The sequence below is a fragment of the Phalaenopsis equestris genome, unplaced genomic scaffold, assembly GCF_001263595.1.
Source record: "Phalaenopsis equestris unplaced genomic scaffold, ASM126359v1 Scaffold000422, whole genome shotgun sequence".
In the NCBI taxonomy this organism is placed as follows: Eukaryota; Viridiplantae; Streptophyta; class Magnoliopsida; order Asparagales; family Orchidaceae; genus Phalaenopsis; species Phalaenopsis equestris.
The window spans coordinates 501,527-516,123 of NW_018164863.1; the positions used below are offsets into that span (position 1 = coordinate 501,527).

At 34.5% G+C, this 14,597-nt stretch overlaps 1 protein-coding gene across 1 annotated transcript; it reads right to left on the reverse strand.

The window, feature by feature from the left end:
- Positions 1 to 221: 221 nt before the first annotated feature.
- LOC110027302 (extradiol ring-cleavage dioxygenase-like) lies at positions 222 to 4,266 on the reverse strand. Its single transcript, XM_020728666.1, has 3 exons — positions 3,931 to 4,266; positions 1,844 to 2,214; positions 222 to 633 (listed from the first exon to the last, which is right to left on the reverse strand). Exons 1-3 carry the CDS (start codon positions 4,156 to 4,158, stop codon positions 444 to 446), a joined length of 789 nt encoding a protein of 262 aa, XP_020584325.1. The 5' UTR covers positions 4,159 to 4,266; the 3' UTR covers positions 222 to 443.
- Positions 4,267 to 14,597: the final 10,331 nt, after the last annotated feature.

Here is a 14,597-nt window from a genome sequence, read left to right on the forward strand (position 1 = left end):
CACTATTATGGTCATTGGATTTACCTTACAGAAGATATTGACATTTCTGTGCTTAATTTTACGCCCAATACTTTGCGTAAAAGCATTATATCTAAAGTTATATGGTCACAGTCTCCTACTCTACATTTTTGATTGCTTGGAGAAAACTGCCATCATCAAATATATGATGGTGATGATAAGATTCTCCGAAAGAATAAGAAAATTTTTTTTTCTAACGTGCAGTAGTATCTATTTAGTAATGTTGGCAATATTGATCATTTGATTGGAGTAAATTTACATGAGCACTGATAGCCTTAGCTCACACAACACATGGCTTTAATGACAACTATGTTTAATCAAACTCACACATACAGCTCATAATCTTATCATAACTAACCCACAGAAATAAGATAACTCATAAAATCCCCATATAAAGCACACAATTGAGCAAATAAATCCATTTTCTATGTGGTATGGAACCTGTAAGAGGAGTAAGAGAGCGACGAATTGCTCCAGCTTTGATGGATGAGCTCCGCCTTGGCGTTCTCCCCAGCAGCTCCAAGAGCAACATGTAAGGGAAAAAGGTGGTCCGGCCATGGATGCGAAATTTTAGCACTTGGAGCCTTCTTATCATAGTGTTTCACATCTTCATGTCTGCAAAAGAAATAGTTGACATCAATTAGGAGTGTTGGAAAGTAGGGAAGACCTAATTCAATTCATCCAGAGTAAATAAAATAAAATAACAGTGCACAAGAATTTTCTTTTAAGTTCATTTATTTAATTATTGCACTTGTTGCCGTTACAGCAAATTTGACTATACTTTTAGTAATGGAGTTTTCCTACCAGAATCTTTCTCATATTACCTGAAGACATCCCATAATATAGAAATCTTTGACTGAGACTGTCTAAAGTGTTTCTTACTACCACAAAAATTAGGCTCCATAACTTAACAAGCGGTGTATATCACAACCTCAAAACCTTACATTAAGAGCCCGCAGATCATAGGAGATCTGTTTCCTTATAATTTTGATGAGATATGTGGAATAGATACTCAATCTCTCTGCCTCTTTGCCAAACCATTCAATAACAAAGGAACGCCTAGATTGAAATTCTCATTCATCCTAAGAATATGATTAGCGAAAAGGCTTTAACATGGTAAGAAAAAAAGTAGATGTTATAATTGCAAAAAGAAAACGAGGTTCTCAAGAAACAGTCTTAAGCCAATGCTTTGCTTCAGTTTGTAAGCCAAATGGGTGTGTAAAGTAACATTCATGGCAAAGCCCCAACTATGTCACAACAAGGACAAGGTGTGTGCAAGCTTTTAATTTCAATTGATCGATTTACAATTAGTCAAATTGAATAAAACTGAAATCTAAAATACAAAAAAACCAAACCGACCAAACTTTTGCTAAAACTAGTATAAACCAAACCAAGATATAATTCCATTTAAGCGGTTCCGTTTGGGCAAACTGAATTCTAATTTCAAATTAAAATTTTATCTCTTTCTTATCACCTCACCATTTTCTTACAATTAAAATTTTCAAATTAACTTGAAATAAACATGTCATATACTCAATTTATTTTCTTTCCAAATAAATTTTATTTCCCAATCTTAATACTATTCAGTTTTTCATTTTCTTTGGTTTAATGGATATTAAAACCGAAAATCGAAAACCGATATCCGAATATTAAAATTTTTAAACCCACAAACTAAATTTTTATTTTAAAACTAAACCAAATCCATCAAATGAGCTCGGTTTGGTTTGGTTTTTCAGTTCAGACCGAATAATGCACACCTATAACAAGAACACCGCATGAAAGTTACAATTAATCAATCCATGACAAAAATAAGAGTTGCACATACCTTCCATCAAGGAGAGATTTTGAAAGCCATTTATCAAACTCTGCAGCCCAATTGGGCGGTGGCACATCATCAGGACCGAGCAACCGAAGGTTATGTGTGGCACTTCCAGATCCAATAATTAGAACACCCTCCTCTCGGAGAGGAGCCAATGCCTTCCCTATATTGTAATGAAATGTTCCATCCTTCTCAGATTGAATGGAAAGTTGGCACACTGGTATGTTGGCTTCTGGATACATAAACATTAATGGAACCCAGGCTCCATGGTCAAGCCCGCGTTTCTTGTCCTCCTGCACACTGCCAAATCCAGCACTTTGAAGCAAACCTTTTACTTTCTTGGCTAGTTCTGGTGCACCTGGTGCAGGATATTTGATCTGGACAACATGGATAAATGCTTGAATATATTACGGTAAATAAATGGAGGAACCCTTGTCAATTTACATCAGCTTAAGTTCTTTATTTAAAAAGAGAGAGTGAGTTAAACGTGTTAGTAAATATTGCAGTCAGACATTTTCATTCAGAGGAGAAATAATATTCATAAGCCCCGCCCAAAACATTAAACTAACATTTTAACCATTCAAAACTTTAAATAGAACATTTTAACCACCCAAAACTTTCACTCAAAGCCATTACTAGTGAATAAAGGAGAGTGGTTGTAATGAAAAAGTTGTTAAAATATTTTATTTAAAGTTTGAGTGGTTAAAATATTATATTCAATGATTTAGGTGGTTGATATGTAATAATCAGGTACATAAAAGGGAACAATGTCCAAGTAAAGCTTTACCAGGACAACATAATGGCCATAGTAATCATAATTCTCCTTTAAAGAACAAAAATACAAGTTGCACAGAACGGTTCTTAGCTCTACATTATTACAGTATGGTTATTATTTTACAGCAAAATAAATGACTAGAGGCTCATGAAAACACGCTAGACTTCTGAGTTTAGGAAGAAAAATCACAGAATGGAGAAGAATTTTCCACAGTCCGCCTAAACCTTTGATACTGTCCAGAAGTATTGCTTTTGTAGCGTTTTATGAGATAAATTTATCATACTATTAGATAGAAACAATTAACACTAATTGTTCAGAATCAGTTCATAAACTCGTAAAACAAAAACAAAAATTTACATGTAAGAGGGAGGGAGAGAGAGAGAGAGAGAGGGGTATAGATTGGATTTTACTGTTTTTGGGGTGTTTGGTAGCACACTTTTAAAAAGATTTACCCATGGATTTAACTTAAATCCAGCCAAACACATAAAAAAACGAAGACTAAATCCAAAAACCGAATTTATTCCCCTTCATCCTTCCTGAAGCCATTCCGTCTTCAAATCCGGATTTAATAAATCTCACAAAGATTCAGATTTAATGGATTTAAGTTGCCGTGCGATCTTCGCTCCCGTCAGGAGCTCGCCGGAAATCCGATTTTGATAAATGCTACTCAAAATAAATCCGACCCTTCAGCCAAACACCCCCTTAGGTGTTATACATGTAAAAATGCAGTTTTGGGTGTGATCAATTTGTAAATTTTTGTGATTTTGATAAATGCTACTCAACATAAATCCGACCCTTCAGCCAAACACCCCCTTTATACATGTAAACATGCAGTTTTGGGTGTGATCAATTTGTAAATTTTTGTCTTTTATGAGATAAATTCATCATACTATTAGATAAAAATACTAATTGTTCATAAATCAGTTCATAAACTCGTAGAACAAAAGACAAAGATTTACATGTAAAACAGAGAGAGAGAGAGAGAGAGAGACAGAGAGAGCAGAGTGTTTGATTGGGTTTTGCTGTTTTAGGTATTGTACAGAGAGAGCAGTGTTTGATTGGGTTTTGCTGTTTTAGGTATTGTACATGTAAATATGCAGTTTCGGGTGTTCGATTTGTAAATTGGGAACTTTTAAGTGCTACGTTCTTAAACCCTCCAAAAGAAGAAGAAGAAAACACATCTAATGAACCATTTCAGCAAAGATGCTTCCCAAACTCATCAATCCCTCAATACTAATCCAACCAACAAAAAATTTCATCCAAAAAAAAAAGAAGAAAATTCTTATTCTACAAACAAAGAGATAAGCAGAATACCGACCTCGTACATAGGTTTAGGGAAACCGTAGAAATCGTAGATGGTATCATTCCGGGCATGGATTGTGTTGACGGCGAGTGCCGGCGTGTCCCAGTGTGCTGAAACCATCAGAATCGCCTTAGGATCCGTCGGGAAAAGCTTAGCTCTCCATGACTCGAGAAAATGTCTCGCCGGCATTCTCTTATCGATCGATAGAGTCGGAGATCCGTGGCTGATGAAAAAGGTATCCATCAGAAGAACTAGAGATTTGGAGAAGGAAATCGCGAGCGATACGAGAGAACGAAGATTGGGGGTTGTTGAGATATGTTTCTCTTTCCTTGTTGTCTGAAGGTAGGTGGACTCGCGCCATGTTTATAAACATGAGAACTTGCGTATGTAAAAATAAAGCAGAGGTTGAAGATTCAAAGATTCACATAATGATTTATTAATATATTTAAAAATAAAAATAAAAAAGATTTACATTACACCCAATTCATATTTATTTTAATGACCAACATATAAAATTTAATTTTAACATATATCATTTTAATTATATATAAAAACATGCATTTCATTTTTTTTTTAATTAAAATAGTGATATATTTTATGTGACATGAAAGATTTGTGTGGTATAAATTAAGAAAAATAAGAGCTTAGGTGTTAGATATCTAAATAAATAAAATTGAGAGGTGTGTATGTAAACTCAATTTGTAATAATGTTTATATATATGTGTGCGCGCGCGTGTGTGTGTGATATGAGTGATTTGGGTGGTATCTTTAAAGAATAGAGATTTTGTGTTAGAAATGTTAAATAAATAAAATTAGGTGGTATTTATGTAAATGCTGGTGAACCACCGGAGCCCATTCGTCCATTCAGGGGCTGAACCATTGGCTCAACCCGATTTTGGGTGGTTCAATGTATGCTAACCTGAATCAGAACGCACCAGTTCGGTCCAATTTTCTAAACCGTGGTAAAAATCTTTTTTTTTTAGATTTTTAGTTAATGATCTAAAATTTTAAATATAGCATTTTAATCACTCAAAACTTTTGAGTTTTTCAACTGTGGATAAAAAAAGGTGGTTGTAATGAAAAACATAATTAAAATGATATATTTAAAGTTTAGATGGTTAAAATGTTATATTCAATATTTTGAGAGATTGGTATGTAAAAATAGTATTTTTTTTTTAGAGAGAGATATATAGGTGAGCCCAAATGACAATATGTGTTATTCAAATCATTCTATCGCAAGTATGTGTACTTTATCTTATGTATTTGCCTATATAATAGCACCTATGTTTTATTTTTACAGTTACGGTTGAATCTTTCATTCAACATTAAAAATTTTATTATATTAATTTCTTAAAAAGTGAATTCAATTTTGCGAAAAAATATTGCATCAGGGCTCCGCACGTAACTCACCTCATGTGGAGGTGACAAAAAAAATCGATCCGGTAACACATAGGAATATTCCTCTCGCGTTATTCTATGTTATTCAAGTGTTATTGTGTTCTGAGAATAATCCTGGTGTTATAATAATATAATAACACATCAATAACACTAGAATATTACACAATAACACCTGAATAACAAGGGAGAAATATTCTCTTGTGTTACCGAATAAATTTTTTTTTATGTCACCGTCATGTTATGTGATTTCATTGGACTTCAGACGTAACTCTACGTGCAGAGTTCTGACGCAATATTTTCTCCACTTTTGCAGGCATAGGTAAGCTCATAAAAATTGAACTTTAGGCGTGCCCATATAAATACATAGGAATTGGGTCGTATGTATGTAAATTTTACTATGTTTTATTATTACTATTATATATAAATTGAAGACTTACATGCATACCTCTCATTTAAGTATTTTCATATTCATTTAATTGGACGGGGGAATGGAGGAGGAGAAAACCACGGAATATGGTAGGTGGCGAGGTGATTGGTTGACTCCTTAAACTGCTCCAATTTTTTTCTTAATTTTTAGCACCAGACCATAATAAAAGAGATTCATGTTAGAAAATTTGCGGCGGTAGAGTAACGGATTATCATCTTAATATTGTACGAGAATTTAACACACACAAAGATGAAAGAGAAATAAACAGTGATGACTCCAGAAACCTTTACGTGCTCAACCCAATTTTGAAAATCCACTATTAATTGATGATTACAGAAATTCCTTGTCACACAGATGGGAAAGTGTGACTATATTTTTTAGGTTACAACGTCGACTGATAGCATTTGATTCGTGGTAATCAATGATGGTTAGTATGTCTAAAGTACTGGTTTATTAATTTCAACATTTAATTTAATATATTTAGGTGGTTTTAATAGGAAAATTTCTGAATTTTAAAACGTTTATACAGATCATTTTTCAAAACTGCCATCCCGTGTGGGTGGGTTTGAGTTGAAAGGAAAATTTATTATATTAATTTCTTAAAAAGTGAATTCACTTTTGCGAAAAAAATATTGTATCAGGACTCTACACATAGAGTTATGTGCGGAGTCTAATGAAATCACCTCATGTGGAAGTGATAAAAAAAAATCGGTCTGGTAACACAGGAGAATATTCCTCCTGCGTTATTTCATGTTATTCAGATATTATTATATGTTATTCACGTGTTGTTGTATTCTGGGAATAGTCCCGGTGTTATAATAATATAATAACACATCAATAACACTTGATCAACACACAATAACACTTGAATAACATACAATAACACCTGAATATCGATGAAAGAATGTTCTCTTGTGTTACCGAAAAGATTTTTTTTTCTGTCACCGCCAAGTGACGTGATTTCATTGGACTCCGCACGTAACTCCACGTGTGGCGCAGAGTTCTGACGCAATATTTTCTCCACTTTTGCAGGCATAGGTAAGCTCATAAAAATTGAACTTTAGGCGTGCCCATATAAATACATAGGAATTGGGTGGTATGTATGTAAATCTTTCTATGTTTTATTATTATTATTATATATAAATTGAAGACTTACATGCATACCTCTCATTTAAGTACTTTCATATTCCTTTAATTGGACGGAGGAATGGAGGAGGAGAAAACCACGGAATATGGTAGGTGGCGAGGTGATTGGTTGACTCAGCTGCTCCAATTTTTTTCTTAATTTTTAGCACCAGTCATAATAAAAGTGATTCATGCTAGAAAATTAGAGGCGCTAAAGTAACGGACTATCTTCTTAAAGTTATATGAAAGTTTAACACATGCACAGATGAAAGAGAAACAAGCGGTGATGACTTCAGAAGTTTTTTACTTGAAAAACCCGTAAGAGAAAAACCACGAGGCCCAACCCAATTGTGAAAATCCATTGCAAAAATTCATTTTCACACATACGGGAAAGGGTAATTGTATTTTTTAGATTACAACGTCGACTGACAGCATTTGATTGGTGGTAATCGATGGCGGTTAGTATGTCTGAAGTATTAGTTTATTAATTTCAACATTTAATTTAATATATTTAGGTGGCTTTAATAGGAAAATTTCTGAATTTCAAACCCATCCCGTGTGGGTGGGTTTGAGTTGAAAGGAAAAGACATGACATAATGGATTACGTCATTCTCGTTTACATATACAAGAAATAATTAAAAAAATAAGATATAATAAGAAAATTTGAAATACAATAATACTTAAATTTATGCTGTTTATTCTTTTATTTCATTTCATTATTATATTTTTATCATAATTAAACAAAATTGTGAAGGCTCTGTTTGATTTGAAGAGAATACAGAAAAGTAAATGAAAATAAAAATAGAAAAACAATAGTAATTGAGTTGAAAATTATTTTATGCCCTCTATCCTTTTGAATGTGAATTTAGACATTTTTTTTTTCTCCGAGCATGATTAAGATATGATTGTATTGCAATGCAATGGTTTCTCATTATTCTTTATATGTACTTATGAAAGTCAGGAATGTTATTTATTTAATTTATGTAAAATTGAAGACAAGGTAAGGATATATAGGTACTTTAGTATGTTAAAACATGAGGCTTGTGTTGGTTGTATATATTCTCTATGGTGTGTAGGTGGCTTGTTGCAGGTGGGCATCGTCCCCATGTGGTGCTAAATGTTTGCTCAATGCCAACAATTGAAAACATTAGGCTATTTGGCATGAAATAGAGGTGAGCGGTTTCAAAAGTGTGTGGGGGTCTAAACAGCTTTATGAGTGGTTGAAGCGGTATTCTATTGTAAGTTATGATAAGAGCCAAAGGGGAGTGTTGTTTGTCATATTTAGTGACAAGATTGATTTCTTCACTATGTAGGAGGGAGCAGAAGTCATCTAAGCTATGAGGTTTAATTGTCTTGATCATAGCTATTTTGAAAGTTTGACAGGTTGGTGGAAGACCATCGAAAATGTGAAGGATGATATCTTCATTATCTAGGTCATAGCCAATTGTTGTTATGTTATCAACTAATGACTTGATTGTGGCCAGGGTCATAGTGCTAATTAGTTCCCATGGAGTATGGTGAGGTTTTTTTCAGTTGGATTTCTTTGGGTCTTTTGGAGGATTGCAATTTCCTTTCTAGTATTGTCCAAATTACTGAAGAATTGTGGATTTATGCCACATATGGTTGGATTGAGATGGAGATGGTGGTAGAAATTAAGTGGAAATTGTTTTGATATGAGACATGAGAAATTTGAGTGGAGCTGGGATTGAGATTATAATCATTGAAAGAGAAGTCTCTTGTTGTTGGCTTACTTGAGTTGAAGAAGATGTAGAGTTATCTATTTTGGAAGAACAGAGTTTTTTTAGCCTACAAGTGCTAATACCATGTAGAAATAAGTAGCTAAAAGAAGGTAAAAGATGAGTAAAAGGATGAAAATGTAAGTTGATACATGAAATTGCTGTGAAGCAATCAGTGTCAATCACATAAGTATTTGTATCGATCTAGTAATATATGGATAAAAGTTTGTGTATCAATCTCACAAGGAAAGTAGTCAAAATATTGCTAACACAAGAAGTTTTAGCTTACGAATTCATTGTATATAGTTTGAAGTGATCAGAGTGGTATGAAATGAATGAAAATTCTAACAGTCTTAAAAGCGAAGTAAACAAAAAATAAGAATAGAAGAAAAGGTAAAGAGCAACTTTGAGTTCTTTTGATGTGATCAGGCTCATGCCCTTATGACACCAGAATAGTATTATTTTTATGTTTTCCTCTGAGTTTCCCTGCATGATAGTTAACAACCAAAGACACAATTCTTCTTAGCCTATATAAGTCATAAGAAAAGTTGAAAATCATTTTATAATTAAGAGGGACCCTATTATGTAGCATTTTTCAGGATTTCTTGTATCCACCTTTCTATTTTGCATTTTATTAAACTTACTTTTAATAAGTGGCAACTAGAAGTTGTAGATCACAAGGGATTTTAAAATTTTATCAAGTCAGATTCGAAGTAAATTAAGGCCTAAAAGTTAACACATCAACATATGAAATTTAAAGTCACGAAAATCATTTACAAGAAAAAACTCAAGGTAAAAATGGCAAGAGAAATCATATCCTTACATCTTAAGATCATGAAAGAAGATGAGATACAAGACATGAGGTAGAAATCAAAAGAATTTTAATTAAAAACGTTGAAGATACAAATGACATAAAGTATACAAACTTATAACCAAGCCAATTGTTCTCCATGATACACTAAATCCTTCTCATACAATGGAAGCTCTCTGCAATCTCCCTCATACATAGTCCTCAATCTCTCTCACACACATAAACAACCTCTCTAACTCAAAATAAAAGTGGCCCTAGGAATTTACCTCCAAAGAAGAGGAAGGGAAACCCTAGGGCTTGATTAAGAAAACTTAACACTACCTGGAAGAGCATCCAAAGTGCTATCGAGCTCTCTCTTAGGGCATCCCAATGCATCTCCTTATATAGTTCTTGCCAACATCGTCATGGAAAATCTTGTAAATATAAGCCTTCAGTTATCGTTGACATACCTACACTTGTGTCTTTTGTAATCACACCACCTGCGGCATAACTACACCTTATCTTGGAGCAATTATGCCAGATAGACAAAGAGCTTGGCGTAATTACACTGAAAAAGTGGTGTAAATAATCCAGTCCATTAATTTTTTTCCAATTCGTGTTTTAGCTCCGCAACACATATTTAACCCTTGTAACGTGCGGAAAACTATCAAAAACACCTTTTACAAGTGTAAATTATGATAAATAAGGAAGAAAATATAGTATTTCAAGCAAAATGATAGTGTAATATTCACCTCATGTCACAGCTTCCTTGGCAGTCGGCCTCTCATTATTACCATTCACTTGTGTAGTATAACATTTATATAGATAAAGTAACGAGATATAGATACTTTAGTGTATTACATCACAAGACTAGGATTGACTTTGTTTGTTATTTATCTACGGTGTGCAGGTGGTTTGTTGCAGGAGACCACTACCCCCAAGTGATGTTGGTGAGGCAAAGAGTAGAGGACTCACTAATTTATACCATATGCTCAGAATAATGTCAATAGGTATTAAACTACCTACTATGAATTTGAACAAAAAAGAATCAAGTATTAATGAATAATCTTCAAACCATCTACAAATAAGAACAAATTAATTATCAAATAATAACTGAAATATGTGAAAGCATTGACTGATTATAGTTAAAGATGTATCTGATCATTGTATTGAAGAAAAAAATAATCATAATATCAACAACAATACTGGTGGTATTATGGTGATATTATAGTGATATTTTGATGATATTTTGGTGGTATTTTAGTGTTGTTCTCTCGGTATTCTGGTGGTATTCTAGTGGTATTTTGGTGGTATTATGGTGGTACTATGGTGGTAATATAGTGATATTGTGGTGGTATTCTTGTATTATTATGGTGGTATTCACATGATATTTTAGTGATCTCGTGTTATTTTTGTGGCAATCAGGTGGTATTCTCGTTGTATTTTTTTGGTATTCTGGTAGTGTACTTGTGATATTCAACAGGTATATCAAAATATCTCCAGAATACCACCATAATATAACTAAAATACCACTAGAATATCACAAGAACACCACAGGAATACCACCACAATACCACCAAAATTCTACCAAAATATCATCAGAATATCAGCACAATATCACCACAATCACATTATAATACCACGTGAATACTACCAGAATATCACAAGACCATCACCACTATACTACAAGAATACCACTAAAATACAACCAGTATTGTTGTTAGTATTATGGTTGGTCGAGTCACATGAACGAATAAATTTCTTCACTTTTTTTTTTTTTTAATTTGCAAAATCAGATCACACTGCTTTACAAATGGTGTTGTATTATTAGAGTACAAATGCTTGTACTTTGGATGCAACATTTTTTCCAAATATAAGGGAGCATTTACACAAGTGTCGCTAAATTCTTATGCATTTATCTAAGGAAAGCCTAAACTTTCTTATTTACATACATAACTTCCAAAACTTTGATATAAAAAATATCATTATTATTAAAAATTGAATTCTTTTCATGCAAGCAAATTTATAACACCAAAATATTATAAACACAAATTTCAAATTTTATGTGTTAGAAATGTAGATGCATAAAAATTGTGTCTGTGTGGAAAGAGATAGATCTCATCGATATAGTTTTTTATACGATAATATCTCTCTCATTAATTAAAGCTATTTAATTAAATGAATACAAGAAATCTTTGGCTACAAAAAAACAATAACAGGTTAGCCTTTTTTTTTTCTCAATTATGTGAGCTTTTGAAATGAATTCCAAAAAGGAAACTTTGCTTCATACACTTGTGGGAAATGATAATGGTCAATATCAGGAAGAGAGTTTCAAATTAGCAACTTTACACGCCCACTATCTCATCATATAAATCAGATCTAATGAATTTAGTTTGGATAAGCTTATATTTGAATCTTCTCTATATCCTTGCCATAATTTATTTTGCTTGTGGAGAAGAAGAGCCTTAATTGGTTACGGCATGCATTGTCCTCTAATTTGAAGAAAAACATACCTTTATGATCTCCTATCATCGTTCCTCTAATTTGAATTTGCTCGCCTCTGTTGCAAATCATGTTGATAGAGACTAAAGTTTGTATCGGCTAACAAGATCTTAGACATGTAGATAAATAACATTGTTGTGAACTTTTGTTGTTTTGGGATTGCATGCATCATGCAAGAGATGACATTGGTGTGAGAGCATAGAATTTACACCAAAAAATGGGCTAGTATGACTTGATAGATGGGCTTATGTGCCGCAAGAGCATGGGGCCAAATAAGTTTAAGTGATAAGAACTACTTTAGGATGAGCTAACTCAAATCAACCTATCAAATAAGGATTGAATGGAAGGGGAAATTGTAATAATTTCATCGACAACTTTTAGGCACAATTTCTTTTTTTTTTTTAGAAAACAACTATTAATGTCCGTCGTCACCACCATTACCCCTTTTATCACCACTGATCAGCATCACAATTCTTGTATATTATCACCTCGTCAATGGAGTCTTTAAAATAATAAAATAATGTATTGTTAAAATATTGAATATATTCTATTTCATATCAAAAAATAAATTAAATTAAATTAATAATAAAAGTATTCAAGACAGCACTTTAATTTTTGCTAGATTAATTTATTGACAACCATTTTGCTCTATGGTATCACCTATTAGTGATAACTGTCATCTATATCAATGGGCTTTAGCATATGAGTTTCATCCGTCCGGAGTCGAGTGGGAACCTGTCATGTGGCATGTGAGCCTCAATTTAATACATTAGTTGGGTAGGTTTTTTAGAGGGGTAGAGCTCACTTGCCACGTGACACACTCTCATTGGACTCCAGACGTAAATTTTGCGTCCGGAGTCCGAATGTAATATTTCTTCTTGTGAAACCTACTTTGATTTGAATTTTAATATATATATATTTTTTATTTTTGACCTATTATCACTTCTGATTTTGTTTCAGTTTTGATGCGTATTAGAATATTCGCGGCAGTAGAGTAATGAATTATCGTCTTAACGTTGCATGGGGATTCAACACACACTTAGATGACAAAGAAACAACCTGTGATGACACCAGAAGTTTTTACGTGGAAAACCCGTAAAGGGAAAAAACCACCGAGTCTGGCCCAATTATAAAAATACACTATAGGTTGATGATTACAGAGACTCAATGTCCCACAAACGAGAAGGGGTTCCTAGATTTTCCAAGTTACAACGTCGACTGACGACGTCTGGTCGGCGGTGGTCGACGAAAGTTGGAGATGGTCGACGAAAGTCGATGGTGATCGACAGTGGTCGACGACAGTCTAAGACGATCGGCGGTGGTCGGGGAGGTCATCGGTGATCGACGGTGGTAGACTGAGGTTGGAGGCGGTCGACGGAGGTAGGGGGTGGTTGACGACGGTAGGTTGCAGTCGAATCTAGTGTCATGGGGAAGCATCTCGGTGAAGCTTTGTGGCGACACGTTGCGGTAGGGCATTGCGGTGGGACGTTGCGTTGTGGCGGTGAAGAGGAAATTTGTCCATGTCCTAAGTAGTAGGCAAGCAACGAGATTTTCTTTCACATTGCGGTGAAGATGAAAGTCGTCCCCGACCGGCATAACAGGCAAACAACGGGATCTTATTTCACATTGCGGTGAAGATAAAAGTTGTCCACATCCTACGTAGCTGACAAGCAAGAAAATCTTCTTTCACGTTGCGACAAAGATGAAATCCCTCCCCGACCTGCGTAGCAGGCGAGCAATGAGATCTTCTTTCACGTTGCAGCACATTTCATGAAGAAATATTGTAGCTTACCTGCTGCGCTTAGAGGAGAAGATTTTAATGCTTATGTGGTGGCGATATCTGGAGACTCTCTGACGATCATCAGAAGTACTAGAATTTTAGGGAGGCAATGCCAACTCTAATTGAAGAAGAACTGATTTGTTTTAGCCCTTGTACAAGTATATGCTGATCTTTGTTGCCTTCTGAGGTCTCTGAGTGTGTCTGTGCCTTTTGAGGCTTTTCAGTGAAGACCCTCTTGGATTCATCTTCCAGCGGCATGGTAGCTTCTTATCGGGTCTTGTCTTCCGAGCTTGACATCTAAGAGCATGGTTGAAAATAGAATCCATTGAGGATGTAAGACCGGTTCTGAGTTATACAACCGGAGATATTCGACGGTAGTAACCTGTAACAAAGTCATATGAAATCCATTGAGAATGGTTAACCTATCATTGGTTGTTGGTTGAAACTTTTACTTGACAACTGTAACTTGGTATGGAAGTGGTTGAAAGAAATCCATTAAGGATTTTTGACCTATCCAAGGGTGTATGTCAAAGCTTTTCTTGGCGACCGTAGTCTGTAATGAAAGAGATCGAAGGAAATCCACCAAGGATTTTTGACCTATTGGAGGTCGTATGTCAAAGTTTTTGCTCGACAACTGTAGCCTGTAATGAAAGAGGTTGAATCGAGTCCTCTTGGAAGCGATTCAGACTAAATTGAGGTGTCAGAGATGCTCTGTGTTTCTCAAGACTAGGGTGTAGTTCACAATAGACTGTATGTTTTCTTGAAAATATGGTTGCAGTCATACTCAAGAAAAATATTTGACAACTTATTAGTTGCTGCTTTTCAATTTTTTTGCCCCCCCCCCCCCCCCCCCCCGGGGAGCTTGTAAAAGAACTCATGCATCAGGTCTTAAAGAGATCGGCTTCTTGATCTAGTTGAAGATCT